Raw genomic sequence first — 25598 nt, forward strand, 5'->3', positions numbered from 1 at the left:
TTATCTTGTACGATTAGATACCATTCTGTTATGGCGTTAGTTTATATATCACTCATATTACCAGTTCAAGATAATTCAACACAATCAATGGTTGTATATAAGCAGATGATGCCATTGCTAAGGCAGCCTTCAGCACTGCCATCTTACTATCTCTATTTCATATTAAGGTCATACATGGTACCAACCTCAGCCTGCACCTCCACACTACCGATAGAAGCACAATCTATACCCTCCTCGTAAACTACTCCCCCGTCCTAAGAATAATCATCAATAAACATAGTAATAGCATCCAATAATTACAAATGTCTAAATAATTACACAACAAACCCGTCCCCTTCCCAACGGCCCCTCTCATTGAAAAAAAGAAGTACTAATACCACTGACACCTCACCACCGGATTAAACATACTCACCGACAACGCCCCATAACAATCATGCACCTTATTCTCCCCATAACTCTCACAATCGACCGTCTTCGCAAGATCCGGACAAGTAAACGTCCCCGGCTCATCACTCGTGCCCTTATAAACACAATCCTTCATATCATGGATCTCGAAATCCAACTCCTTCGTCCCATCCGGATACGGCGGATCTATCACCTTAATGCTGCCACTAGCCTCCAGCTCGCCGGCCTCCGCATCGTTACAGAAATCAATCGACGAGCCGATGTCCGGCGTGAAGAATGACCAGAAGCTGTACACGTCGGAGAGGTAGGCGATGACTACTTGCGCGGTGGGGGTCGGCGTCGGGGCCGTGTAGATGGTGCTGCTGGATCCGGCGCATTGCGTGTATGTGAAGGTGGAGAAGTAGCTGAGGGTGGAGGTCGCGCAGACGATCACGTCGCTGTTGAGTTCGGTGACGGTGAAGGGCGGGTCCGAGGTGGTTTTTGTGCTGGTGGTCTTGGTGGTGCTGGTTGTTGTCGGGGTCGGGATGGAGGTGTAGGAGCAGCCGCTGCCTGAGGGGAGTTCCGAGAGCGTGGTGTAGTCCCCGTTGCTTCGCGTGCAGATGCAGACGTTGCCGGCGCCGTTGTCGGGGTCCGCGCTGTGTGGGGTTAGTGGATTGGATGGGGATGGGGGATGGAGGCAGGACTTACTGGTTGTAACAGAGGGGCGGGGTGTAGGACGAGGTTGTGGTGACGAGGGTCGTGGCTGTCTGGTTGCGCGATGGTGAGGGCGTCACGGTGGAGGTGTGGTGCGTGGTGGTGCCGCTGGCTGTTCCGCTGTGCGTGTGAATGATAATCGTCGTGGTGTCGGTCGACGTGCTGGATTTGCTATTGGTGCTGGTTGATGTTGTGTTGGTGGTAGCAATGCTGGATGTGTGAGCTGACGAGGATGCAGACAGCGGTGCCGAAGAAGAGGTCGCGGTGGACTTGGTGGAAGTGGTCTTCTTCGTGGAGGTAGAGTCGGTCGATGTGGACTTTGCGGAAGAAGAAGACGAATCAGTCTTGCTTGCTGCAGCGGAGGATGATGCTGCTTTTGAGGAAGACTCCGTGTTAGACTTGGTTTTGGTCTTCGTGGAGGTGGAAGATTCTTTGGTGCTTGTCGAAGACTTGGTCGATGTGGGTGAGGCAGACGCGCTCGCCGAGTGACCTCCTGAGCCGGCAGACGAGCTAGAGTCGGAGGTTGTGGTGGACTTGGTCGAGGTTTTGGTCTTCGTGGACTGAGTGGACGTGTCAGAATCTGTGTTGGTAGACGTGGCAGTTTTCGTAGACTTCGAAGACGTATCGCCAGAGGATGTGGTCGTTGTCGTACCAGTGCTACTTGCGGTAGAGCCAGTCGCAGTCACTCCCACTGCACTGAGGGAACTTCCTTCGGTCTCGAAAGCGTCAAAGTAAGATGAGAGTGTGGATTCATCCGAAGAATCACTGTCTGAGGAACTGCCCAAAATTGACACTGCCTCATCCGCAGTACTGGAGATGCAGCTCGCAATGCCGATGAGGTCTCCCAGCAGGCCTCCACCGCTGCTGCAACTGTCGAGTACCGATTCGCTATCACCAGAGCTTGAACTTAGAGAACTCGGAGCCCCAAGCACGTCGAGAACGTCATCCGCTACAGGAATGACACGCTTCAGGGGCTTGATGAGATCGGATGCCTTGACGGACTTGGGGTCCTCCTTCCATTTCTTAATCACTGGGTACGTGTCCTTCACGAGCTTATAGAGGTGCTTGATAATGGCGTAGACATCAACCGAAGAAGTTGTTGTGCTGCTGGTGGTTGTAATTGTCGAGTTCGGTGTCGTGGAGGGACCGGACGTGATGCTAGCACTTTGGCTGGTATCAGTGTTCGTTGTGGTGGTGATGGAGTGGGTACTCGGAGTAGGAGAATGGGATGCAGGGCTTGATGAGACATCCTCTGCGGAGCTGGAGCTGGACTTGGAAGACGTAGGAGTATGAGAGGCAGAGCTTGACGTAGTGTCCTCAGTATGACTATGAGTTGTGTGGGTTTTGATCGAAGAGCTAGTATTTGCCTTGGATGAAGCCGGCGTCGACGCGGTATGGGTATGAGAGCGAGTAGGCGTCGAAGAGCTCGTGGAAGTCTCGTGCTGAGTCAAAGCCGACGAACGCGTCGGGGTGTTTGATGAAGATGTGGAAGACGTAGGCGTGTGAGTGTGGGTATGCTTTGATGTACTGACTGCATGGAATGATGTAGCAGACTCAGATGAAGCATGCTCTGAGGAGCTAAAAGAATGAGTGGAAATAGTGTAGGTTGAAGGAGTATGAGATGGATTGGTGGGAGTCTCAGTGGAAGCAGAAGGAGTGAACAAGCTGCTAGGTGAGCGAGTGGAAGTCTCCTTGGAGACGACAGAGTGAGAACGACTCGACGAAGTAGTCTGACTTTGAGCAGGAACACCTGCAGAAGAGCTTGACAATGTCGTCGTATGAGAGTGAGGACCCGAAGGAGTGGACGGGCTGGCGGATGCGTCATGGGCACTACTTCAATTAGAATTCAATGGTCTGGTTCTCAGGGGAATACTGACCTCTGGGGGTTATTCACAGGCGCGCTGGAGTACGAGATTGTAGTGACCCCATAAGAGCGCGTGGATGACTTCGATGCTCCATCGTGGTCATCGGTCAAGGAACCCTGAGTAGCACCAAGGGAGGCCGTAGCCGATGACGAAGGAGAGTACAAAGGGGTATTCGAGGTCGAAACCGTGGCAGCTGTTGAATCCGACTCCAAAGTCCATGAAGGATGGCTCTCAGAAGAGGCTCTACCCTGAGTGTTTGCAACAGCCGACGAGCCCGGATGCGAGGACTGAGGAAGCCCTAACGATGGTGAGACGATGCTGGCAGCGCAGAGCCCTGCCAGCAGGGTTTTTGCATTAAAGAGTGGCATTGTTCGGAGGACGATAAAGAATGACTGTAAACAAGCAAAACAAAGAAAGAATGACAGTTGGCTTACACTTGGCGTCAGAAAGTCCCTTGATGGGAAACAGTCTCTAGTATTTCCAACTCCTATCTTTTGGTGGCTGAGCTTCGGTAACAGAGTGTAGAGCATCAGTCTGGCCGCGGCGGTGGCTTTTGGCCCCCAGAGGGCCAAAACCAAGCAATACCTCCATCCCTATCCCACCAGTACTTCAAGCCATTTCTAATCGTAGGATTGTATGCCTACTGCAGGTACGAACCTAGCGGTCGCATGCACGAGTCAGGTTATCCTGCTTAGTAGTGGATGGAAAAGAGTAAAGCCCATCATCGTGAGCGCTTGAACTTGGCTTAATCAAACCCGATCCTCTGGCCCCCAAGGCAGCCGAAATGGGGCGAGAAATTCGCCAGAACAAGCATCAATACAGACGATCGTTGCACTGCCTGTTGGTTAGCGCTGATAATTTGCCCGATCGCTGCTCGGAATACAGTCTCCTAAATCGACTAAGTTCTTAGCTTTCAGTCCAGGCGACCAAGGAGCGCGGAGATGGCACCAACGCATATCCCGTACAATCTGGCAAAGGACATATTTGAAGTGGCTTATATTGAGATGGTCGGAGCTTTCGTAGTATCTGTGCTGAAGTAGGTTTCATGTAGACGGTATACTAAATGCCAGTCAGATTGGACATAATCGAAATAGAGAGATTATAACAGAGAGAACAACGTTCTGGAAGCACGTAAGTATCAATTCTTCTTGAATGGAGAGTCAGAAGGTAGGAACGAAGGCCAGTAAAGCGATCGGATGTCGGATAGGACAGATATGCCGCCTAGTAGACATCTAGACAGAACAAGACAATTATAGGAATGTCCATTGTATTGCCAGTTAATCCAATGGTAAAACCGTTCCTGACTGGTGGCGTGTTGATAATCACATCTTCCCAGAGACGAGGGCCAGGACTCATCAGTTTAAAAAAGGTAAACTCAGTCTTCCAGCATCTCGGTTAAATATTGGGATTCGGGCTATCTCGGCATGAATGCGCTAATCAGGGTATTCGGAGATGGCTTTTCGGTTGGTCTGGATTGGCGAAAGCTTACTACTACTACTATCAAATTCAAGTATTGGTTATACAATTCTTCCCAGATTATACAAGAGATTCAATACATTGGGGAGATTAGTCGTTGAGGTAATATAAAACCAAATAATGTTTGTTCCAGAACATCTGTTACATGTGATTATCATAATTATTACACTCTGTGATGATGTTGACTATAAAGCTGAAACTTTTAAAACAAATAACTAAAACAGTTCACTGAGTCATATCATCAGGTTGTCAATCAAAAGGTAATGCCACACACCTGAATGAAAATCACACCATAACTATTTGACATGGCTAAGCCTCAGCAGACTTGGTAACCTCACGGTAATTAGTCTGAAATTGGAAATATTGATCTTCATATTTTTCTCCATTCGCACGATAATTCGATGGTCCGTAACCAGACTTGTCAGTAAGAACTAGATCGAAAGCCGGAGTAACAAGACGGTACCATCCCGCCAAATAGCCGCTACCCTCTTCAAATGTGAAGCGAGTACTGTCGGCGTCCGATGCCAGAAATGATATCCCGACACCGCCACTGATGGAAAATATGCGACCTTTGGTGCCAGACGAGGGAACATAAACACTCTGGATATAAAAGGTACCATCCCCGCGTGGGATAAGCTCGAAAATCTGGTTATCATAATGTTTATCAACACTGTTGAAGTCGGTGAGTTTACTCTCACCAATACCCTTGTTGGCAACAAGTACGTTTCGGCTTTGGTAATTGAGGAGGCGAAAGTATATTCCGTCTGTGGGAATTGGCATAGTGTTCTTGCCTTTGATAGATAGATGAATGGATGGATGGATGGATGGATGGAGGGAAGAAGGTTAGAAAGATGAATGATTAACTGTAGCTAAGTACAATACCACTAGAATTCATCTGGCATTTATAGCTGGCTGCTTCTTTGTTATGGGAAATTTGAGAACTGCTTGCATCTTGGATCGTACATAACTTTGATACTGCAACATGATCAACTCGTCATTGACTACAACCTACTATACTGGGAACGGATACATGCTAATATTTAATGTATCGGTGGCTATCATGTGATTATATATAGACACCAAATCTGTTATATAGTAATTCATTTGATCCGTGGGAGTTCTACTTTATTATATCATGTATGTCTGCATTCGTATGGTCTCGTGATCGACCGTACTATTTAACTGGTGGCCAGCACGCCATTGACTCATTTCCACGGTAAATATCTTCTGCAGCCTTCCTCGTATCAGTTGCAAATTGTCAAGTTGAACTGAAAACATGAGCAAAGCGTTTTGTATGATCCGCAACCGATGACCCTCCAGAGGTTGCGTCCAATCATCACAAACCGCACCGACCCAGAGGTTCATAAAGTCCTCAGCGGGTGAACCTCTCAGCACAGCTCATAATCCGCATATAGATTGTTTGCAGGTGCCATTTGTCTGAAGACAGAATAATATAGGAATGGCAGGTAATCTGTATTTTTTGGGGGGTAGTATTGTGCACTGATGATAAATAGTCAACAATCTAGCAGAAAATCGAATCGGTATTATCTTCTTTTAACTACATGATCCGCATAATCAGACATAGCCCATTATGGGCTAATAATAAATGATACCTGGCCGGTTCTATAGGCTCTAGCTTTTCTTCTTCTCTAATAGAAGTACCCCCCATAATTCACTCACCGTTGGTGCCATGCTGGGCAGCGTAGGGCCGCTATTTAAGCAGGACTGCCTGGGAAATCATCCACAATAACTAAACGAACTATTGAAAGCTGAGCGAGAACCGGGTTCTAAAATCCGTCGAGGTACAGCTTACCGCATTCAATAGATTCAAAGTTAATTCATGAACCATCAATTCTGCTAACCATACCAAGAGGCAGGGGGGAGGGAGGAAAATGGCGGGTGTTGCCGGTCAGGCTGGGCGGTTCCTGAGGTTATATCACAGACGCCATGGATATGCACACATCGATTGACTTAATCCGACCGATCTGTATTCCAAACCTGGGCTTCGGCCATCTCAAGCGTCACTTTCGCGGGTCTTTCTCTTCGAGAAAGACATATGGTCAAGGGACAGATACTTATGTTGCCCTTTGTAAACCCCGTTAATATAATGCACTGCGAATTCGAGGCGCAAGGACGCGTACACTGCAAAAATTATAAGAAGGGTGTTGATACCTCTAGGGCAAGACATAATGTCACACTTGATTGAATTGGAAGGGTCTATCCTTCCAGCCTTTCATAGCATATTCCCTCAATAAAGGAGGATCCAAGATTACTGGTACATTCCACTGGTAGTATTACTGGCGCAGGAATCATGTATGGCACGATTAACTGCCAAGTGACGGTACTATGTATATTCTCATATTGGAGCGTCTTGGCGCCCGAGAAAATATTATAGCCACTGCAAGCCGGCACGTGAGAGCACCCCGAGCATGAGTTTTTCCGCCGAAAAAATGAGCAAAGCCAAGACTTGTTCCTGGCTCTGTTGTGGAAGTTGCGGAAGCCGGAAGTCGGAGGTTGAGTTGGACTGCAGAGCCGCGGAGATAGAAGGCTCCCCGCGGAGATGGTCAAATTGCCTTGAAATGGTACTCCGTACATGAACCACCACGCCACCCGCGCCAACCCTTGAGTATTCGTCCAACGTTCTCATGGAACATGGCCAGAACATCAAGCAAAATAGAAGAAAATATTACACCGAGAAAATAATTACGTAAAAAGGCCGGTTGCTGTCAACCTTATACACCCTAGCGCCTCGTCAATTTCCCTTCCACCTTCCCTGTCACACCCGAATGTCTTGAATGTCTACACCTGCTCTGCCCCGTGAGGGATATTAGGAATATTAGGGTTATTCTGCGGCTGAGAGTTGGTCGGGGTGTGGTTCCTCCTGCCGGCTGATGGGGATTGCGGCTGCTCGACCGTAGTGGCTTCGGAGTTATATGAGGGACGGTGCATCGACATGTCCCACGATCCGGGACCTCCCGAGCCCATCTTGGCTTCCCATTCATTGTAGTCCTGACCGGGGTTGACGGTGGTACTGGAACATCTTGAGGAAGGTGAAGAAGCCACATGCGAGGAGACTTCCCAGCAACGGACCGACCCAGTAGATCCAGTGGTACCCGGGGAAACTGCGGTTGATGACGTCAGGACCGAGTGATCGCGCCGGGTTGAGTGAGCCGCCAGTATAGTAGTCCCCTGGAAGAGGATGAGGTTAGTCGCACAATATCTCGCAGCAGTCGGGTGGAAGACATCTACTTACCAACCATCTCAGTCACGAAGAATACCAGGCCAATGCCTACAGGCGCCAGGAAGGTGGATTTATGTTTCACAACAGCCAGCATGATGATAATAAACACTAACTGAGCCGTCAAGAAAACTTCGATGAACAATCCCTGTGATATTGAGGCACCACCGCCCAAGCGAGTGCCGACATTCAAGTCGCCTGGGAACAAAGCACCCACGACACCGGCAGAGGCAATGCCTGCGATGAGCTGAACTCCGAAAAGAATAACCCCACGGATGGGAGATAATCCGCCAACCAGACACAGGGCCAGAGTGACCTAGCATCACGATCAATTGCAAATTCCGACATTGGAATGGCAGGGCATACCGCGGGGTTAAATAAACCTCCAGTCACTCGATAGAATGCCCACACATTGACCATCAACGAGAACCCAAAGCATAGCGACGAGTATAGCAGGTTTGAGGTGTTTGGAGGAGACCCGGGCGCTGGCTTGGGGGTATTAGACACCTGCGTCCCGGCGAAGGAGAAGAAGAGGAACAGAAAGGTTCCCACAAATTCCCCTACGGCAGCGATGAAATTGTTCCGCGTCGTGTCGGCGAGGTGCAACATAGGGAGCTGGTTATTCGACGACCTATACATGGGAGCCGTCTGGCTGTCGGGATTGCGCTTGCGAAACCATTGTTGCGGCCCCATGATGATGTTCGTTACGATTTGTTCGTGACAAGGCCAATTGTGAATGGAACTGATTTGCGACAAGAAAAGTGGGCTGGTAGAGCATTAGAGCAGCTTTTATGCGCCGGGGTAGGGCGAGCTTTCAGCTCCGCAAATTCAACTGGAGCAAACGTCATGACGTTCTCTTCCGGCAGGAGGCTTGAAGAGGGTCATCGCGGTTCGCAGATGGTGAGCCGTCAGTCGGAGAAGGTTTGGCTCGGACTCGGGAAGAGCAGCCATAAATAATGAGCTAGACGACTTGGTTGTGACCATGGTTGAGCCGGAAAGTGAGGAGCTTTGAGTGTTCTGGACCTTGCTTTGTGGCGTTGAGCAACCAGACAATAGCCGCTATACTTGGAGGAGGAGTATAGTCCGATATGTTTCATTCGTGAGAAATCTCATCTGACAACGAGTTAGTTACCATGGAGTCTCTCTTTTGAAGTCACATTTTTATGAAGCTGAATTGAGGTTGCATTACTGTTTGTCGCTTCTGGGAGTCAGACTCGGGAAAAGCCCCACGCGGAATTAATCGACCGCGGATGTACAATTTCGTTGACGTTACATGTTAACAATGAGAATGACCCGATGCTTTGCATAGACCCAGATGTGGAGTGTTCCACCTCGTAGCCAAGACAAGAGCTTAGCAGGAGACTATTGTGGTAGTCTGAGAGAGTCCTATGAACTAGTTTACTAGTAACGGTCTAACAGAGTAGGGAGATCAACCATCCAAAACCGGACTAGTGTGCGTCTGCCCCGGAGATACCTTGATCCGAGGGACAGAAGAGGCGCAACTTCCACTCCATCATCGCGTCTTACTTGGTCTCCCCATCAGTCCCTGCATTGCCGCAGCATCGTGCAATATTCCCTAAAGATGCATCAGACGTGACTAACAGCATCTTCGTGACTGGATCACCGTGAAAACGGCCTCCCCGAGGAGTTCGTGAGCGTTGATGGATCACCCCACGGCCGAGACTCGGTTGCTCTCGGACTTCCCTAAAACTTCCGGTCGGGCGTCGGGATTTGGTGGGCTGATCAAAGGCCTCAACTAGTAATTTACAGCGAGTCATTTTACTTTAGCTCGCTCGCTATTGTGTCTCTTGTGTGACTGACGGCTCTAGGCATGTCATGATAGCAGAGGAACACCACGACCAGAAGTCTTGTATCAGATGTCACAACAGTGATGGATGTGACGGATATGCAGCTCCCACTGGGGGATCTGCTTTATCTGACAGGAGTGAAAGCCCCCTGAACCAATTGCGATAGACTCGATTATCTTTTCACACCCAAAATGCTCCCAGCCCAATCACGGATCGACGGCCTTAGCATCACCTGGAACCTGATTTGACGCGTTAGTCTGGCACCTTCTGTACTTCCCCAGTTTCTCCGCGGAGATGCTCAAAGGCCGCGCCGTTCAAAATTAGTATACACAAGAAAAAAGTGGAAGCAAGAAAAAACTTCTCCCGCCACGGCCTGCCGTCCACCCGACTAACAAAGTCCTCAAGGACCACCTCCTAATTGCTCACCGGATTATAAATACTAGGATAGACCATCACCATCAGGGCGCTTTTCCCCTTACGTTCCCCAAGATCATTCTTTGACTCTGTTCTCTCTTCATACTCTCAGCTTCATTAATCCTGCCAGATCTATCCGTTCGCGGCAGACATATCCACATCAAACAATGGGTCTCACCCAGGAACAAACTGACATCATCAAGGCCACTGTGCCTGTGATTAAGGAGCATGGCAACGCCGTCACCAGCGTCTTCTACAAGAACATGCTCGCCGCACACCCCGAGCTGAATGCCATCTTCAACTCCTCCAACCAAGTCAACGGCCACCAACCCCGCGCCCTCGCCGGCGCTGTCTTCGCCTACGCCGCCAACATTGACAACCTTGGTGCTCTCGGCCCCGCTGTCGAACTCATCTGCAACAAGCATGCCTCCCTCTATATCCAGCCCGAGCACTATAACATCGTCGGAAAGTTCTTGCTCGAAGCCATGGGCGAGGTCCTTGGGGACGCCTTCACCCCCGCCATCAAGGACGCGTGGGCGGCCGCTTACTTCCAACTCGCTGACATCATGATCAACCGCGAAGCTGCCCTGTACAACGAGGCCGACGGATGGACCGAGTTCCGCGATTTCCGCATTGCCAAGAAGGTTCCTGAATCCTCTGAGATCACCTCCTTCTACCTCGAACCTGTCGATGGCAAGCCCCTGCCCTCTTTCCGTCCCGGACAATACATCTCCATCCAGCTCTTCGTCCCCCAACTCAACCACCCTCAAGCCAGACAATACTCTCTCAGTGACAAGCCTCGCTCCGACTACTACCGGATCTCCGTGAAGAAGGAGGCTGGTCTCGATGCCACCGAACCGGGTGCGGAGGCCCACCCTGGCCTCGTGTCGAACATCCTGCACGATCTCAAGAAGGAAGGCGACATCATTAAGGTGTCACACCCCCAGGGTGACTTCTTCCTGTCCGATGCGGAGAAGCAGAGCTCCAGCCCCATCGTTCTCTTGGCAGCCGGTGTGGGTCTGACCCCGCTCACCTCGATTCTGAACACCGTCCTCGAGACCGAATCTGAGACCCAGCGCAAAATCTCCTTCGTTCATGGCGCCCGCACCTCGGCCGCCCGTGCCTTCAAGCCCCAGATCCGCGAGCTCGCCACCAAGGTGCCTAACCTGCAGGCCTTCTTCTTCACCAGCCACCCGGCTGCCGAGGACAAGCAGGGTGAAGACTACGACTTTGCCGGTCGGCTGGACCTCAGCAAGCTGGACGCTAAGAGGGACTTGTTCCTGGACGATGCCACAACGCAGTACTACGTGTGCGGTCCCGAGTCGTTCATGCTGGACGTGAAGAACAAGCTGGCTGCCGAGGGAGTGAGCGCGGACCGCATCAAGATGGAGCTGTTTGGCACTGGTGGTGTGCCCGCTTGATTGCATCATCAACAAAGATAGATTGCATACACTTATCTGCTACCGATACAGATAGAGTAGAGCTTTGCATTATGGGTTACGACTGCATGGGTTAACCTTTGTATATATTTTATAGTTCTTTAATACCCTCCACTCAAATAATCATTTCGTTATACAGTACAAAGACAAGTCATCTACATTCCATTACTCAATATACATAAGTAAACAAATCACACTCATTAGACATTTCTTCCAGGTTATCACTGCCAATGCAGACTTAATTATGTATGAAAATTATCCACACAATTCACCTAATATTCACATCGAAAAGAAAATCCCTTTCCCCCCATCTCACACTTAATTACCACCCTCCTCACCCAACGCCACCCCTTTCAACTTCGCAAAATCCGGCGTTCCCAACCCCGACACAGGATCCCACCCGGTCGTGGCATTCCAACTAGCAAACGGCACAACAGGACTACCATTAGGCGTGCCCCCGAACCGATTCCTCCCATCACAACCCACACTCCCGCCGTTCACAATATCATTCAACGCACCCTTCTCACTTCCGACACCATACAGGAACGGATTCAAGAACCCCATCACAGGCAACCCGGCCCTCAGTCTCGCATCGTTCAACAACGCGATGACGCCACTGAACGTCGGCGCGGAGCAACTCGTCCCGTCGAACTGGCCAAGCATGCCCTTGTCGTAAACAGCGTAGTTGACGCCCTGCGCGGAGACGTCGGGGAAGGCGCGGCCGGAGGCGTTGAAAAGCCCCGAGAACTTGTTGCCCAGGTGCTTGGTGAGGTAGGTTTGCACGGCGGCGTGTTGGTAGGAGGGGCGGGGCCAGAGGTCGGAGAAGCCGCCGGAGGAGAAGGAGACGGCTTGCTCGGGGGAGGTCTTGGAGGTTGCGCCGACGGAGGTTACCCAGGGGCAGGAGGCGGGGAATTGAGGAGGGAAGTGCGTGCGGTTGGTGCCGTCGTTGGTGAGGCAGGCGGCGCCGACGCCGGAGTCGCCGCTGGAGAAGATTACAGAGACGCCGCGGCTGCCGAGTTGGGCGTAGAGGTTGCAGACGGTGCGGGCGTAGGGGACGGGGATAGTCTGTTGGTGTTGTTAGTTTGGTTGAGAGAGGTGAGGGATGTAAAATGGAATGGGTCAGGTGAGGTGCATACCTGTTCGTCTTCACCGTAGGAGGTAGAGATGACTTGTGGGAGGTCGGAGTTGTTAAGCTTGAGGATTCCCTGAAGGAAGTCAAGGTAGGGCTCGTTGCTGTTGTCGTTGGGGTCGGGGGAGCTCAGGTCGGGGACTAGTTCGCCGCGTCCGCCGGTGCTGTACTCGGTGATGGGGACGGGAGCGCTGACGCCCAGGATGTACTGCAGGTCGAGGTTGGCTTCGCCGCTGTCACTCGATGAAAGCTGATCGTTGAGGCCGCCGTTGAATTGGACGACGCTGAAGTTCTGGCCGATGGCATTGGGAGCCAGGTGCTGCTCGAACCTCTCGAGATCGGCATACCGGGCGTATTCCTCAAGGTAGCTGGCAAAGCCGATCTTGCTGCCGGACTTGGGATCGGCCTGGTAGTCACCGATGTTGTACAGCTGCTTCAGACAGTGCGGTGTGATGATGGAGTCGCAGTGGGAGGTGTTCTGGGCCAGGGTGGCTGCGGTGAGGAATGTCTCATCGGCGTGCTTGGGCTTGCTGCGCATGGTGGCACGGTTGGGCTGGATCTGGCCAAAGCGGGTGGTGGGCTGGATCATGTTGATGTGCGAGACCAGGGCGTCGGGGATGGAGTATTGCAGGGTGCGCAGACGACGAATATGCTTGGCGTCGCTGACATACCACTTGAAGTCGGCATCCAGCAGGGCATTGGCCTTGTTTACGGTGGTATGGAACTTGACCCAGTCGGCGTCGACCTGGATATTGTGGACACCGGCGGATTCCAGCCAGTCGCGGACTGAGTCGACGGCAGTCTCGCTGGGGAGCAACATGCGCTTCATCTCATCGTGGGTGCGGAAATGCTTTCCATAGTCGGCGTGTCCGGGGGTGGACATATCCATCACGGCTTGTTCGAAACCAGCGACATCATGCTGCTGAAGGGCGATTTGCAAGCGAATGACCTCGTTGCCTTGAGGATTGTTGGCGTATCTCCAGCCTGGTAGTATTCGAAGGAATCACGTCAGTATGTGGCTCAAAATGAAGAATTGGGGTCTATAACTCACCATTGGGGACGCCGGATAGCTTTTCGAAGATCTCCGCGGCTACAGGCGAAGGGAGCAGCGACAACACCGCGAGGGATACGGCTGCTCCCTGGCTAAGGAGAGACGACAGCATGGTGAAAGGCTGCCGAAGAGACCAAGATGAGGGGATTGAAGACGGCAAAGGGAAAGTGAAAGGGACGAGGAGAGATAAGTAGTATTATTTATTTGTTTGTTATGGGGTATTATTCACCGGCAGGACTATCATTACTGCCGCTGCAGGCGATTAAGACTGCGATGTGCATACCATTACTGTATCGGGGGCTGGGAGGGACGCTGATTGGGTCCGCTGCGAGGGTAGCCGAAGCTGGAGGTGACACTAGCGCCATCCTGTCCGGCTGATCGACAGGGATATCCTATCATTCCGCCGTATTATATCTTTGTGTTACCTGCTTTGTTTTTGTCGAACAGCCCAAGATTTCAGTGTACCGCAGGGCGTCCAACAAACCGGTTGTTTGGCTGGCTTGCACCATCCCCGCCAAGACCTTGCCAGGACCGGGTTTCTTATGATTGGCTGGGCGGAAGGCGGGAGAACAAGTCGGGTGCCACTCGAGTGCAACCTCAGGGACCGCCCAGCCTGACCGGCTCCACCCGCCTTCCTTCTCCCTTTCCTGGTTCTTGGCACGGCTAGCAGAATTGATAGTTCTGCTCCTATTTCGTCACTTTGGTAGCTTCTCCCCCGCTTTCTTGATAAGCCACTAGCTAATCGGGCCAATGCCGTAATTTCTGCAACATTGGGCTATCCTGAAGAGGCAGGTCACTGGGGCTGCATGATCAGGCACATGCTCTCTCCATGTTATCGTCAATCTACAATGTAGTATTCTGCTGTCATGGTCTCAGTCAAGGATCAACTTCTCCGATGCTCTCCCCGGCTCTCCGTCGGGTGTAGGATCCTCCTCTTCTTGGTGTGGGGAAGCAAGTCGGAACAGGATGGATAGAATGGCACTGGCGCTGTGAAGTCAAAGATGCCATCATCAGAGCAACACTGGGAACCAGTATCTATTGTATGCTGGTCACTGTCCGAATCTTCTCCCATTAGCCCCCATCATCTGTTATTGTCTTCTCCGGAACCCACAATTCTGCCACCAGTCAACTATAAATAGTCCGATCTGCAATGGACCTCAGCTCTCGGCAGCCCACTTTCCCCTTCTCTTGTACCCAAATATGAGCAATCGATAACCATACATACTAGATAATTAAAGCGGGTAGAGATGTTGACAGCAAGGGCTTCCGTGCTCTTGCCAGGACTTGAATTTTCCTCCGACATGCTCCCCGAGACATCAACAAACCTTGTGTTGACAGGAATGTACGTACTCCGCTGCGCTTAGCTCCATCTGGGAAAGATCGGCCACAGTAATTATTGATCCGGTGAATTACTATCTCCTGACGAAACAACATATTAGGTCAATAATTAAGGTCATACTTAGAAGACTTATGTTCTCGCTATCTAGGTACGCTCAGGAGGGGCGGTTAATATCATTCAGTTTTCACATTTTTATAATTTTAATTACTCAATAGTAAAATACTAGACTTATATTGAACACAGCCTTCTAGATAAGAGTGTTTCTGGATAAAGTGACTATACCTGACTGTTAACCTGACAACTTTTTATTTGAAACTAGCACTGTGTTTATTAGTACTGAAGGTTCACTAGATATACATCTGAAGTTGGTTCCATGTAACTGTATCCTGTATAGAAGTACTTCCCGTATATACTGATTACTGTGGATCCGGTGTTCCTGGACGACCTTGAAAATTATGAGATAGATCCTGAACTAAGAAACATAAAAACCCATGGGAATGCGCTCAAGTTGTTTCCGCGGTTGGCCCGCCGAAAAGGGGTTGGTTTATAGTATTAGTCCGTGGAAGCTTTTGTAGGGATATATACATATCGATATAGCAATGCAACGGTCCTGGTATGTTACACTGAGAAATCATTACTTTCTCTGGGTTTTATGTAGTGCTGAATATCACTGTACGGGTCGGTGTCTGCCTGTTGGAGCATACTGAAGGGTTTTGTACTCTGCCCAGGCAGACCTTCCACGTCAATATCTTGGTTTCCAATACCTGGGCGATGTATAGGGTTTAACACCCTCTCAGGAGAAGCTCAGCTCATACTCTGGAACATCACAGGGGCAATTGTCAATGTGGCAGGAAGCACAGTAGCCTCACTCTTTCGTCTCACACAGGGTTATTTGCGTTCCCAATAGTTAATGCATGCTTCTCCGGTGGGTAACTGGGTCGCTTTGCATATGGATCTGTTTTGATGGATTTCTGATGTAATGTAGCTTGAAAGCTGCGGTCCGGGCAAGGATCTAGGGACGTATTTGAAGGTTCCGATGCGTTAGAATAACGAGTGTAACGCAATTCTGAGCTGTGAAACGCGGGTTTAAAGTTGGCTATGCAATTACCCTGAATCAGAACTGGATGACTGCGTCAGCCCCTATGGGTCCCTATAAATACACAGTGAGTGCGGTGATACGCCACGTCCACATATAGTCATCGCCACCGAATATACATCACTAAACTTTGTCTCAATGATAATATACCATTGGAAGGAGTAATATGCGAGTCGAAGTATCTACACTGTAAGTTTCCTATGACTTATTCTATGAGATTTCTACTTATTTACCCAATCATAAGGCTTATGTAACATGTTAGTCGATAGGTTGGTGGTGGACCTCCTGTCTCCAGATAATATATAAGAACTGTGCCCTGATTAATGTTGTGAAAAACTTCTCAGCCCCCTATAAGCCACACAACTATACTCTACCGGATATTTTTGTCGCCGATATATTGAAACGGGTGTTGTGCTGACTTACGACTTGGTGCTCGCTTTCCAAACCGAGGTGCAGATGTTGACCATCTCAGGCTGGAGAACGAGCTTTTGTTCAAATCTTAGCTGGCTTGCACTGGGCCTTCAACCTACAGCAACTGGTCTAAAAAGTGAATCTCCATACTACATACCTCAAAAATATAATGGCTTACATAATTGCCTAAAATATAACTAACTACTGCACTCTTTACTGTTTAGTTGGGACAATGCCAAGATAAAACAGTCTATGTATGGCTAGCACCGAGGAATCTCGAGGTTTCAAAACTGGGACGCGCGCTGCACACGCTGATGCCCCCGAAACAACCAAAATAGATGGAGAATCGAAAATAAGAAGGATCGGGTAATACTAGTAATAGACATATCGCATAGCCCAATATGACTCGTGAGAAGAATGCCCGCGACCAATTAGTGTAAAGGTAACATCTGAAGCTTGACTTCGAAAGAGTATGTCAATGCCAGGGTCCTGAAGTTTTCTGCCCGCGTGTCATTTGTTTGTTTGGAATACATCTCGAAGTCAGCAGAGTCGTGTAGTTGACAGGATAGAGGTTCAGTCTGGCGAGGGAAGATAGAGTCAGCCCAAGAAACAGGTTGGTCGCAATAGTGCTAGGAGTTAGCTCATTGTCCCCATATATTAGAGCATCTTGTGCACTTACTATTAAATATAGAATCAAGTTTAATGCTAAGATCCTGTTATAAGGAAATTCCTGTCTATGCATGGCATTGAAGAACCATCATCCGTGTCTGACGCGGCAACCCCGCAGCCTTCTGTCTGACAGTGGCCTGATGTTTTAAAATCAGGATAGCGTATCCTCCCTCTACTGACACAACTAACTCTCAAATCTAGATCCAGATATACTTCGTAGTTAAAACAAAGCCCCCAGCAGCCTCTCAATCATGTTGGACCTTAACATGACTCTACATTCCTGTGAAAGTACCCGTGATTTTGGAGTGATGCGCGTTCTGAGCTGGTTGCGAGACTGGGTGTATATCCACCCAAAGAACTCCTTCGCCAAATGTAGTCTTAGTAGCTGTGGGAGTCAAAGCTACTATGCCTTTTTAAAGCTTGGATTAGAGGACCTTTTATTAAGGAATGTCATCTGGGGCTGATTTAAAACACCACTCGGCCACCTCCTCTCACATGTACCAGTAGCCACCACAAGGCTTGCTTTTGGCTAAAGCGGTAAGATAATTATATTTTCAATAGTGAGTAGTGTGGTGATGATATTTGTGTTGATAAATATTATGCCGAAGCTCTACTGTCACCACCGCCAACGGCAGCAAAACATATGCTATCTGCTGTTGGGGCTTCCAACCCCAAAACCGTAGTGAAAGTATTCTCCTATACTTCTACTCTGCTTTCCCAAAATTGAAATAAAGAATCATCTCACAAGTATCCATCCATATTACCGAAATTAGCCACAACGCAAGTCACGATTGGATGCGATTTGGGGTAACCTCATTTCCGGGCCATGGTGTTCTTTTGAGGGGCAAGTGTGGGAGTTGTGTGCAACACTTTGAATACCTCAGGTACCTGCTAGTTCAGCGGTACCTTGAGAAGTAATCTCCTCACCACTGCTTACAATCGCCCTCGGGTTTGGCAGCCCGCTCGGAAATTAGGTCGATCAATATTATTGTACCGGAAGGCTCCGGCCGAGCGAAGTCTAGACTTTGCTACCATCTTCCAGCCTTGCGAGATCGTCGTATCACATTGATGAGTTATTCGCTTGCTACAGCAGCCTTGCAAGATGGGAGATAATGCTTGGTGCATATTCGAGACGGGACGAGGCTGTGATTGTTCCCTGGAGTCTTCGGGCGCTAACTGCGCGCTTATAGAGAAAAGCTGGGTGCCGATAACTGGTTTCAAGGCAGACAAAAAGTTCTCATTGGACATTGGTGCGTTGATCAGGTCCCGTGAATGCGCTACGAAGTACCAATAGTATGCCAGGGCTCCAAGACACATTTCGGTTGATTGGAAACAGTTGGTAAATGAATCCGCCAAGGATAGGATGATGAACCGAACGTGTTGCCGCAGCGCTGTTCTTCTCCCCTCCAAAAGACTTGTCCTATGGTCGGTGGCATGACGGTGGCCAAAAGAATGGTCCAATTAGTACTGTTGTACCTGCTTTATCATCTACTATTTGGAACGGCACTGACGCTCGCCTACGCGTTAGGGGCTGCTGAGAATGGTATACGCGCCGTCGCTGTCCTGCAAGTTCCTTCGAATGACTCAGGCTTGTTAATATGTTCGATCCTAACCAGAATGAATCAATAGCCGTGGCACATTCACCAGATTCTAATAATATACATTCGAAAGGAAGATCATGTTGAAACAATGAACAGCCACATGCGTCTCTGGTCTCCCTTCGTGAACGCCTGCTGGCGTTTCACTATCTCAAGGTGATATTATCAAACAGACGTTATCTATAATCATATTAGCATCTACCCAACCAGATGCACGGCGCTTGTTCAATAAACCAGCGTCAGTCCTCATTGGCTTCTTCTGCCTGTTGCCTGGGCAAATCAAAGGTGATGTCTCATGCGTCGACAAACCAACCGATATGACTGGGCCTGGCTAGCCGCCAGACCTGCAGTGGCCAGCTTCGTCAATGACTCGGGCATCATTTAGCTCACCACAAGTACTATTTTCCTTGAACCAATACTTGATCAGAAAGCCCGACAAGGCTGTATCCGTGAACTTATAAATCTTGCTTCTTTCTCCTCGCCATGTTCTCTCCAAAGCACCCCAGAGCTTGTGCACTTGCAGCCAATCCACAGCTACTCGAAGATATAACATTTTTTCCTCTTGATAAATCACTCTACCACACTTCTCATTCGGACTTTCCTATTGACCTCACGGATATCCTTCATTTCCCCCAATTGAACTTCATCCCTCCCCAAGGTGAGCACTTGGCCTGCGTTGAGAAGCCATGTCCTAACATCACCAGAGTACAAGATGAGCCGCGCAAGACGGGAGTCATTCCAGGCTTTGAAGAAGTGGGTTTTCGATAGGAACTCACAGGTGAAGAAGATAGCCGCAGGCCAAGGTATTGCTGGTACCCGAGCCGCGCCCTCACAGTCCGGCTCCAACGATTCGAAAATCGGCTCACGTTTGGACAACGGCGAGACATTCACCAAGGACGGAAAGGAGTATAAGAGATACAAGTGGCAGATCAACAAGAATGCGGAAAATGCAACGCTGAAAGATATTGCGAGCAAAGATTCCCACAAGGTGTGGGCCGAAGCAGATATTCCGATCACATCGGATAACTCTAAAGCAAAGGCTACAGTGTCACAGCTATTTGACGACCTGGAAGAGAGTATGAAATGAAAGGAGAGAGAGCTGGCGGAGGGTAGAGGTCAAAGCAGTTCGATGGAAACTTTTGTTTTAGCTGTATGGTACTTGAACTTGACGATAATTGTCGGTCTATATGTTAGTATCCTCAGATACATTAGTCCAGTAGAAGTCGTGCTGTAGAAAGCCTGCACTGTAGCTTGGGGTTCGCCCAAGGTCTTGGGATGTCGTACTGAGTATGTCACGAGATACTGCTGCATCCGCCTCCGCCTCCTCGGATTCCCCGATTTATGTCTCTGCTTATTCAGCGACTTCTCCCCTTCCGGCATAGCTCCTTCCCGGCTCCTAACTAGCCAACCATCGGCTTAATCAACCGGAACTCCTTGGCTGACAAGGAGCGGCGCTTACGAGGTGGTCGATATAAGATCTTCCCAGTTTTCCCCTCATCTATCAACTTTTCCTTCTTCGAGTCGCTCACGAATCACTCTTCTACTATGTTCCGGCGGATTATTCCATCGCTGAGGAATCGAGGGAAAATGTCGCCGCATCCCGACCGTCTATCGAACACCAATCTCGGCAAGCCATTCCATACAGATTGGAATACAATCCATGACTGGCATAGCTATACAAGGGGTCGCTTCCTTTTGAATGAAGCTCATGAACTGAGAATTCGTCGCGCTGATTTCAATATGAATGAATTGGCCAAGTGTGCGGCCGAAGCGGTCGGCTTTACGTTTTCAGACTGTGTTCGTATCGAGAAGTTCTCGGATGGAATGTTTAATAAAGCCTTCCTATTCACGATGCAGGATGGGACGCAGGTTGTAGGTAAAGTGCCCAATCCAAACGCTGGACGGCCTCACTACACCACTGCTAGCGAAGTGGCAACGATGGATTTCGTAAGCAAGCCTCGATCATTATTGTTATAATCATGATTGTCAAACTCGTGTCTAATACTCTGGTTCAGGTAAGGAACGAGCTGAGCACTCCAGTGCCGAAAGTATTAGCCTGGAGTTCAAAAGCAGATGGCAACCCAGTTGGTTCAGAATACATCATCATGGAGAAGGTTGGGGGTGTTCAACTTGATAAAATATGGCCACAGATGGACATCAAGAAGAGGTTCGAACTCATCAAAACAATTTCTAGGTACCAAAAGGCATGGATGTCAAAATCCTTTACCCAGTACGGGAGTCTCTATTTCTCAAGCGATCTGCAAGACCACCGTGGATGCATCATTGTGAATGAAGACGGGTCTCAATCCGAATATGATCGTTTTGCCATTGGTCCAACAACAGGAAGAGAGTTTCTTGACGACGGTAGGATTGACGTGGACTTCGATCGGGGCCCATGTAAGATTCCCCATTGTAGCCTGTCATTATTATTGCTCATCTGACCTCTCTACTAGGGAATGATTTGCTTTCATACAAATCAGCAGTTGGCTTTCGAGAACTTGCCTGTGTACAAAATATGACTCAGCTACCCCGGTCACTTCTTGGGCTCTACGGTCCCGGTACATACCAACCTTCACGTCCCAAAAAGGTAGCTGCTATCCAGGACTATCTCAGTCTGGTGCAGTTCTTTCTTCCCACTGACGACTCGATTTGTTCCGCATTCTTATGGCATCCTGATCTCCACACCGAAAATATATTTGTCGACCCCGACAGGCCGTCAGAAGTCTTAGGCATTATTGACTGGCAATCCAGTGAAGTTCTACCATTGTTTGATCATGCGCGTCAGCCATACCTTCTTGACTATGATGGTCCTCCGGCAACTGGCCTTGATCCACCAGAATTTCCTGAGAACTTTGATCAGCTTGATCCTCCTGAGAAAGCAAAGGCCGAAAGGTTGTATCTGAATATATCACTTGCGACTCTTTATAGGAAGCTCACTTATGCCAAAAACAAGAAATTGTTCGGAGCCATGGAATTTCAGCAGACATCGAGTTTTGACATGATGCTATTCGCTCAGAATCTGCTGATCGATGGGGAAGCTCTATACCGGGCCAGGGTCCTTGAACTTGGAGATGAGTGGCCATGCCTCCCAGGCGTACAAGCTTCCGGCAATCCTCCTTTTCCTTTAGAATATTCCCCTGAAGAAGTCAATTCAATTGAGGAAGATGCGAATGGGGCAACCAGAAGCATGGCATTGATGCAAGGTGTGAAAGAGTCACTGGGTGAGCTGTGGCCAGAGAAAGGTATTGTGCCGCCTGAGCGGTATGATGACGCCCGGAAACTTTTAAAACAGGTCAAAACAGAATTAATTGATCAGCTTGCACAATCAGACGCAGAAAGACTTGAGTGGGAAAAAGCATGGCCGTTTGATGACTGAGAGGCTTAGTCCTGAAACTTTACACTTTTATTATCATGACTCAAATCATATATTCTTCCATCTCCCGTTCACTAAAAGCACTCTCTAGTCAGTTAGAACCTCGATCTGCACTTTGCGTTACATCTCCTCATCAGCTACTTTAGCTTAGACTTGGATATACAAATATTGAACTACATCCGAGGTTCCCCTTGATTTCTCTCAGCTGAGCGAATAGCTTTGCTTTCCAGCGCCGTGAATATCTATCAAGGTCTACCCTAACTGCGATCATGGCAGCACTAGAAGCTGTCTGCGCTAATCTCTGGTTGCAAAAGGGTGGGGAGATTCACGTGCAAGGGCTGCCATCTCGTCAATGTGCGTTCAGCCATAGACATAAAAATTTCTAGAATGTCGTGTTATACTAACCAATATATCTGTACAGTACTGCGGTCCAGAATGCCAGAAGGCCCATTGGCCTCAACACAAAATAGACTGCAAGTCATCGCTTAGTAAGGAAACTTGGCAGCCAGCTTATATGCTTGAGCGGCAACAGCCTTCATTGCCTTCTGTAATGGCTTCAATGAAATTTGCTGGACCAAATAAGTACCTGTGGGGCAGTACCCCTGCCGTTGATGTTCTTCAACTCGAATCAAATGAAGGGACTCGCTATGACGGCGACCTTCGTCTCTTATTTGCCGGTGTGTTTAATTTGTATTTTCTATATGAAGGCGATAGTTGACCAAACATTTTGTTGCCTCAGCTTCAGGAGACCTCCGGAATTTTATTCAGACAATTGCTCGGATTCCGGGGAGCTATGATCGTTCACTTGAGGTTACAATCGACGATAACGACTCTGACGTTGTGGCCCGCAACATCATCATGCTCCTTCTCCTCCAAGGAACGGGAAACGGCGATGCAGTAGTCGATTGCATCATTCATCTTCTGGTACTCAGCTTTTGTACGCGAATCCGACATGGAGCTGCTTGGACGACGTGTACGTCCTTTGATTGAGGACTTCTGCCGAAAGGTAAAGGATGCCACACCAGGAAGCCTCATACCCAATACGTGGAAATTTGGGCAGCGCTCTTTGAGAGTCATTCTAGACAAGGAATCTTGGTCTCGCCTCTTGACTTATTTCGATGTACCGACAGGCTTGACGGTTGAACGCGCGCGAAGCATCCGTACAGCCAACAGTTTAGCTGAATTGAGAATAGCCTTTCGTGAATATTATATGTCCTGTTTGCCACCTTCCCACCGCATCGCTTTTCACAAATTTCGGGAAGATGGCCTCCTGCTCCCCTTTGGACATCCGCGCCATGAATTTCGTGTGCCGAACCCGTAAGTCGATAATAGACGTATATTACGTCATGATGCTGACGGTCAGCAGCACACTCTTTCATAGCCGTGATATCTGGCCAGTCAGGGACAATGCAGACCCTAGAGAGGGCTGGGAATGGAAACAAGTTCACGATACGTCAAGCGGGCCTGCAACTGCTGACATTTACGGGAAACTATTCTACCATGTTCGCGGTGTCCTTCAGTCTTTTCTCTGCCGTGTTTCGGATTTGGAACTTTCGCTCACACTCCATCATCTCGATGCCCTGGAACTCCCGAATTACCTTCCCGTCAATCATTTCGATCGGGTCGATGTAAGACACACTCCTTGCCTCTTGGTGGAAGTTTGTGCTTACCCAGTATGGGCAAGTTCAGTCTACTTAGGCTGCATTTGTTCAGAGATAAGGTTTCGTGGAGGGTGCTAACTGGCTCTGTACAGGTATCCAACGTTTCGGACCAAGGGTATCTGGGGATCCACAGAACGCTAAACGCGACGGTGCCCTTGCTCCAAACCCCTGTAGATAATCCGCATGCTACCCTTATCACATTCTTTCTCAATGCTGTTAATGAGACCTTGACCGCCCAGGATAAAGCGAAAGAGACGTTCGAGCTTCATACCAATAAGCACCTCTCCGGATACCTGCCCTCCGAGGAGCAGTCAATTATCACTCAATGTAATAAAATTGGCCAATTGATAACAGTGCAGGCCATGATCAAAGACTATAGCCACGTTTTTGAACGGCAAGTTGGAATCCAATGAAACATCAAAGAAGATGGTTCATACCGCTGACACGTGAACAATAGTTATATAGTCAAGCACAGGATGCGTGAGGCTGCCAAATCGATGGGGACAGTGATGAAGCAAAGCCATACCATCGTCGAAAAGTGGCCATTTAGAATGAAGCTCCAGCCCGGCCAACCGGTAACACAAGCAGAGTTTGACCAATGCCTGGCTATAGGCGTAACGGGGAAGGAGCGTTACATAGAATGGAAAAGGATACAACATGTCGCAAATTAGTAATACGGCACCTTGGATGGCCTTGGTCCGCGGCAGGGGTCATATTCAACAACTTGAACGTCAACTGAGTCTTCGAACGGATGATCGGCGCCACAGATCTTCGCATGTCACAGGGCAAGTTTAGGGACAGTTTCGCGAGGATTTGTGTTGAAGGATGAGGTTGGGAAGCTAAATCGTGAAAATTTCTGGTCATGTTTCCATCCATGATAATTTTTTACCAATCGTTTGTCTCTTAGGTACGGGCTAATCAGCCAGCAATACTTAATAGCTAATACAATTGACATACTGCATCTCGTACAAACATTCCTATAGGCGTGGATTCCTTGCAGTGATACAATCCCATTATCATGCCTATATCATACCTCAAAGCCCAACATCACTACACAGGCATGGTTTTAATTCAATCTGCAATGCAATGCAATGCAATCTACAAAGGTGAAGCTACTGCCAACCAATGAATATCCCAGTCATAACTTCATTCCCTAAACAGAAGAAGTGAAGATAATACTAGTTATATAAATATCGAGATAATTTCTCTAATCCTTCCTCTCTTCTCCTCATCAACCACTTCCATCTACTCTACTCCATGTCAACTAGTCTATTTATCCACGGGTTTCTGACGCCTTTTACATATATGTGACCAACCAGTAGTCAGAACTAATTGATGATCTATGTTCTCATTGTACATACCAAATCTCAGACCTCAATGAATGTCTGGGAAACGGGAATGTATGATAACAAGTCGGGTTATGGAACAATCGTCTCTGAATCAGATTCAGCAAACCTGATCAACGACACCCAATATAGCAACCTATACCCAAGCCAACAGAGCTAGACCTTGGAAAGACAAGTGTAGCTACAGAAAATGCAGTCGACTCAGACCAGCTGAGAGCTCTGGGTATATTCTAATGCTAGATGTCTCATTGGCCCTAAGTACCTCCCAAAACTCATACTGTTCGGTCATATAAATGAATCAACCGTTCTCATCATATAAATCGAATTGCTACAAGGTACCAGCTATGTTTGGAAGATCTGGCTTTCTGCCATCATTGCACGTCTCAATCTGAATCATGGGAGAATACAGAAGGTGCAGATATCTCCTATAGAAGATATCGAGCAGCACCAGAATACTGCCTGGTGACCTTCTTGTATATATTGCTATCACTGCATTTATAAAGTAGGCAGAGTGCGCAAATGCGACACTATGGATGTCCGACAATCGTGGAGATAGGACCATTTCCTTAGTCTCGGGTTTCTTTGAG

At 48.8% G+C, this 25598-nt stretch overlaps 10 protein-coding genes across 10 annotated transcripts; 4 read left to right on the top strand and 6 right to left on the bottom strand.

Annotated features, from left to right (window-relative positions):
• Window positions 1-13: 13 nt before the first annotated feature.
• An14g02420 (uncharacterized protein) lies at window positions 14-3331 on the bottom strand (the record flags this gene model as incomplete). The annotated part of the gene is made up of 5 exons (XM_001400831.3): window positions 14-25; window positions 186-254; window positions 413-1040; window positions 1093-2928; window positions 2976-3331. The coding sequence occupies 5 exons, from the start codon at window positions 3329-3331 to the stop codon at window positions 14-16; spliced, it is 2901 nt and encodes a 966-aa protein (XP_001400868.3).
• Window positions 3332-4529: 1198 nt separating this feature from the next.
• On the bottom strand, window positions 4530-5219 carry An14g02430 (uncharacterized protein; the record flags this gene model as incomplete). The annotated part of the gene is made up of 3 exons (XM_059744122.1): window positions 4530-4577; window positions 4714-4748; window positions 4778-5219. 3 exons carry the CDS (start codon window positions 5217-5219, stop codon window positions 4530-4532), a joined length of 525 nt encoding a protein of 174 aa, XP_059602292.1.
• Window positions 5220-6296: 1077 nt separating this feature from the next.
• On the bottom strand, window positions 6297-6870 carry An14g02440 (uncharacterized protein; the record flags this gene model as incomplete). Its single annotated transcript, XM_059744123.1, has 3 exons — window positions 6297-6364; window positions 6465-6669; window positions 6862-6870. The coding sequence occupies 3 exons, from the start codon at window positions 6868-6870 to the stop codon at window positions 6297-6299; spliced, it is 282 nt and encodes a 93-aa protein (XP_059602293.1).
• Window positions 6871-7238: 368 nt separating this feature from the next.
• An14g02450 (uncharacterized protein) lies at window positions 7239-8370 on the bottom strand (the record flags this gene model as incomplete). The annotated part of the gene is made up of 3 exons (XM_059744124.1): window positions 7239-7628; window positions 7697-7993; window positions 8044-8370. 3 exons carry the CDS (start codon window positions 8368-8370, stop codon window positions 7239-7241), a joined length of 1014 nt encoding a protein of 337 aa, XP_059602294.1.
• Window positions 8371-10066: 1696 nt separating this feature from the next.
• Window positions 10067-11320, top strand: An14g02460 (uncharacterized protein; the record flags this gene model as incomplete). The annotated part of the gene is made up of 1 exon (XM_001400835.3): window positions 10067-11320. The coding sequence occupies one exon, from the start codon at window positions 10067-10069 to the stop codon at window positions 11318-11320; it is 1254 nt and encodes a 417-aa protein (XP_001400872.1).
• A 336-nt stretch (window positions 11321-11656) lies between these two features.
• On the bottom strand, window positions 11657-13630 carry An14g02470 (uncharacterized protein; the record flags this gene model as incomplete). Its single annotated transcript, XM_001400836.3, has 3 exons — window positions 11657-12403; window positions 12475-13451; window positions 13519-13630. The coding sequence occupies 3 exons, from the start codon at window positions 13628-13630 to the stop codon at window positions 11657-11659; spliced, it is 1836 nt and encodes a 611-aa protein (XP_001400873.1).
• Window positions 13631-15475: 1845 nt separating this feature from the next.
• An14g02480 (uncharacterized protein) lies at window positions 15476-18350 on the bottom strand (the record flags this gene model as incomplete). Its single annotated transcript, XM_059744126.1, has 9 exons — window positions 15476-15647; window positions 15740-15985; window positions 16377-16472; window positions 16582-16675; window positions 16896-17042; window positions 17120-17203; window positions 17326-17442; window positions 17922-17977; window positions 18028-18350. 9 exons carry the CDS (start codon window positions 18348-18350, stop codon window positions 15476-15478), a joined length of 1335 nt encoding a protein of 444 aa, XP_059602295.1.
• Window positions 18351-19114: 764 nt separating this feature from the next.
• Window positions 19115-19718, top strand: An14g02490 (uncharacterized protein; the record flags this gene model as incomplete). The annotated part of the gene is made up of 2 exons (XM_001400838.1): window positions 19115-19289; window positions 19336-19718. 2 exons carry the CDS (start codon window positions 19115-19117, stop codon window positions 19716-19718), a joined length of 558 nt encoding a protein of 185 aa, XP_001400875.1.
• Window positions 19719-20218: 500 nt separating this feature from the next.
• An14g02500 (uncharacterized protein) lies at window positions 20219-22007 on the top strand (the record flags this gene model as incomplete). Its single annotated transcript, XM_059744127.1, has 3 exons — window positions 20219-20578; window positions 20647-20995; window positions 21085-22007. The coding sequence occupies 3 exons, from the start codon at window positions 20219-20221 to the stop codon at window positions 22005-22007; spliced, it is 1632 nt and encodes a 543-aa protein (XP_059602296.1).
• A 949-nt stretch (window positions 22008-22956) lies between these two features.
• Window positions 22957-24336, top strand: An14g02510 (uncharacterized protein; the record flags this gene model as incomplete). Its single annotated transcript, XM_059744128.1, has 4 exons — window positions 22957-23321; window positions 23371-23632; window positions 23758-23992; window positions 24131-24336. The coding sequence occupies 4 exons, from the start codon at window positions 22957-22959 to the stop codon at window positions 24334-24336; spliced, it is 1068 nt and encodes a 355-aa protein (XP_059602297.1).
• Window positions 24337-25598: the final 1262 nt, after the last annotated feature.

The sequence above is a fragment of the Aspergillus niger genome, assembly GCF_000002855.4.
Source record: "Aspergillus niger supercontig An14".
In the NCBI taxonomy this organism is placed as follows: Eukaryota; Fungi; Ascomycota; class Eurotiomycetes; order Eurotiales; family Aspergillaceae; genus Aspergillus; species Aspergillus niger.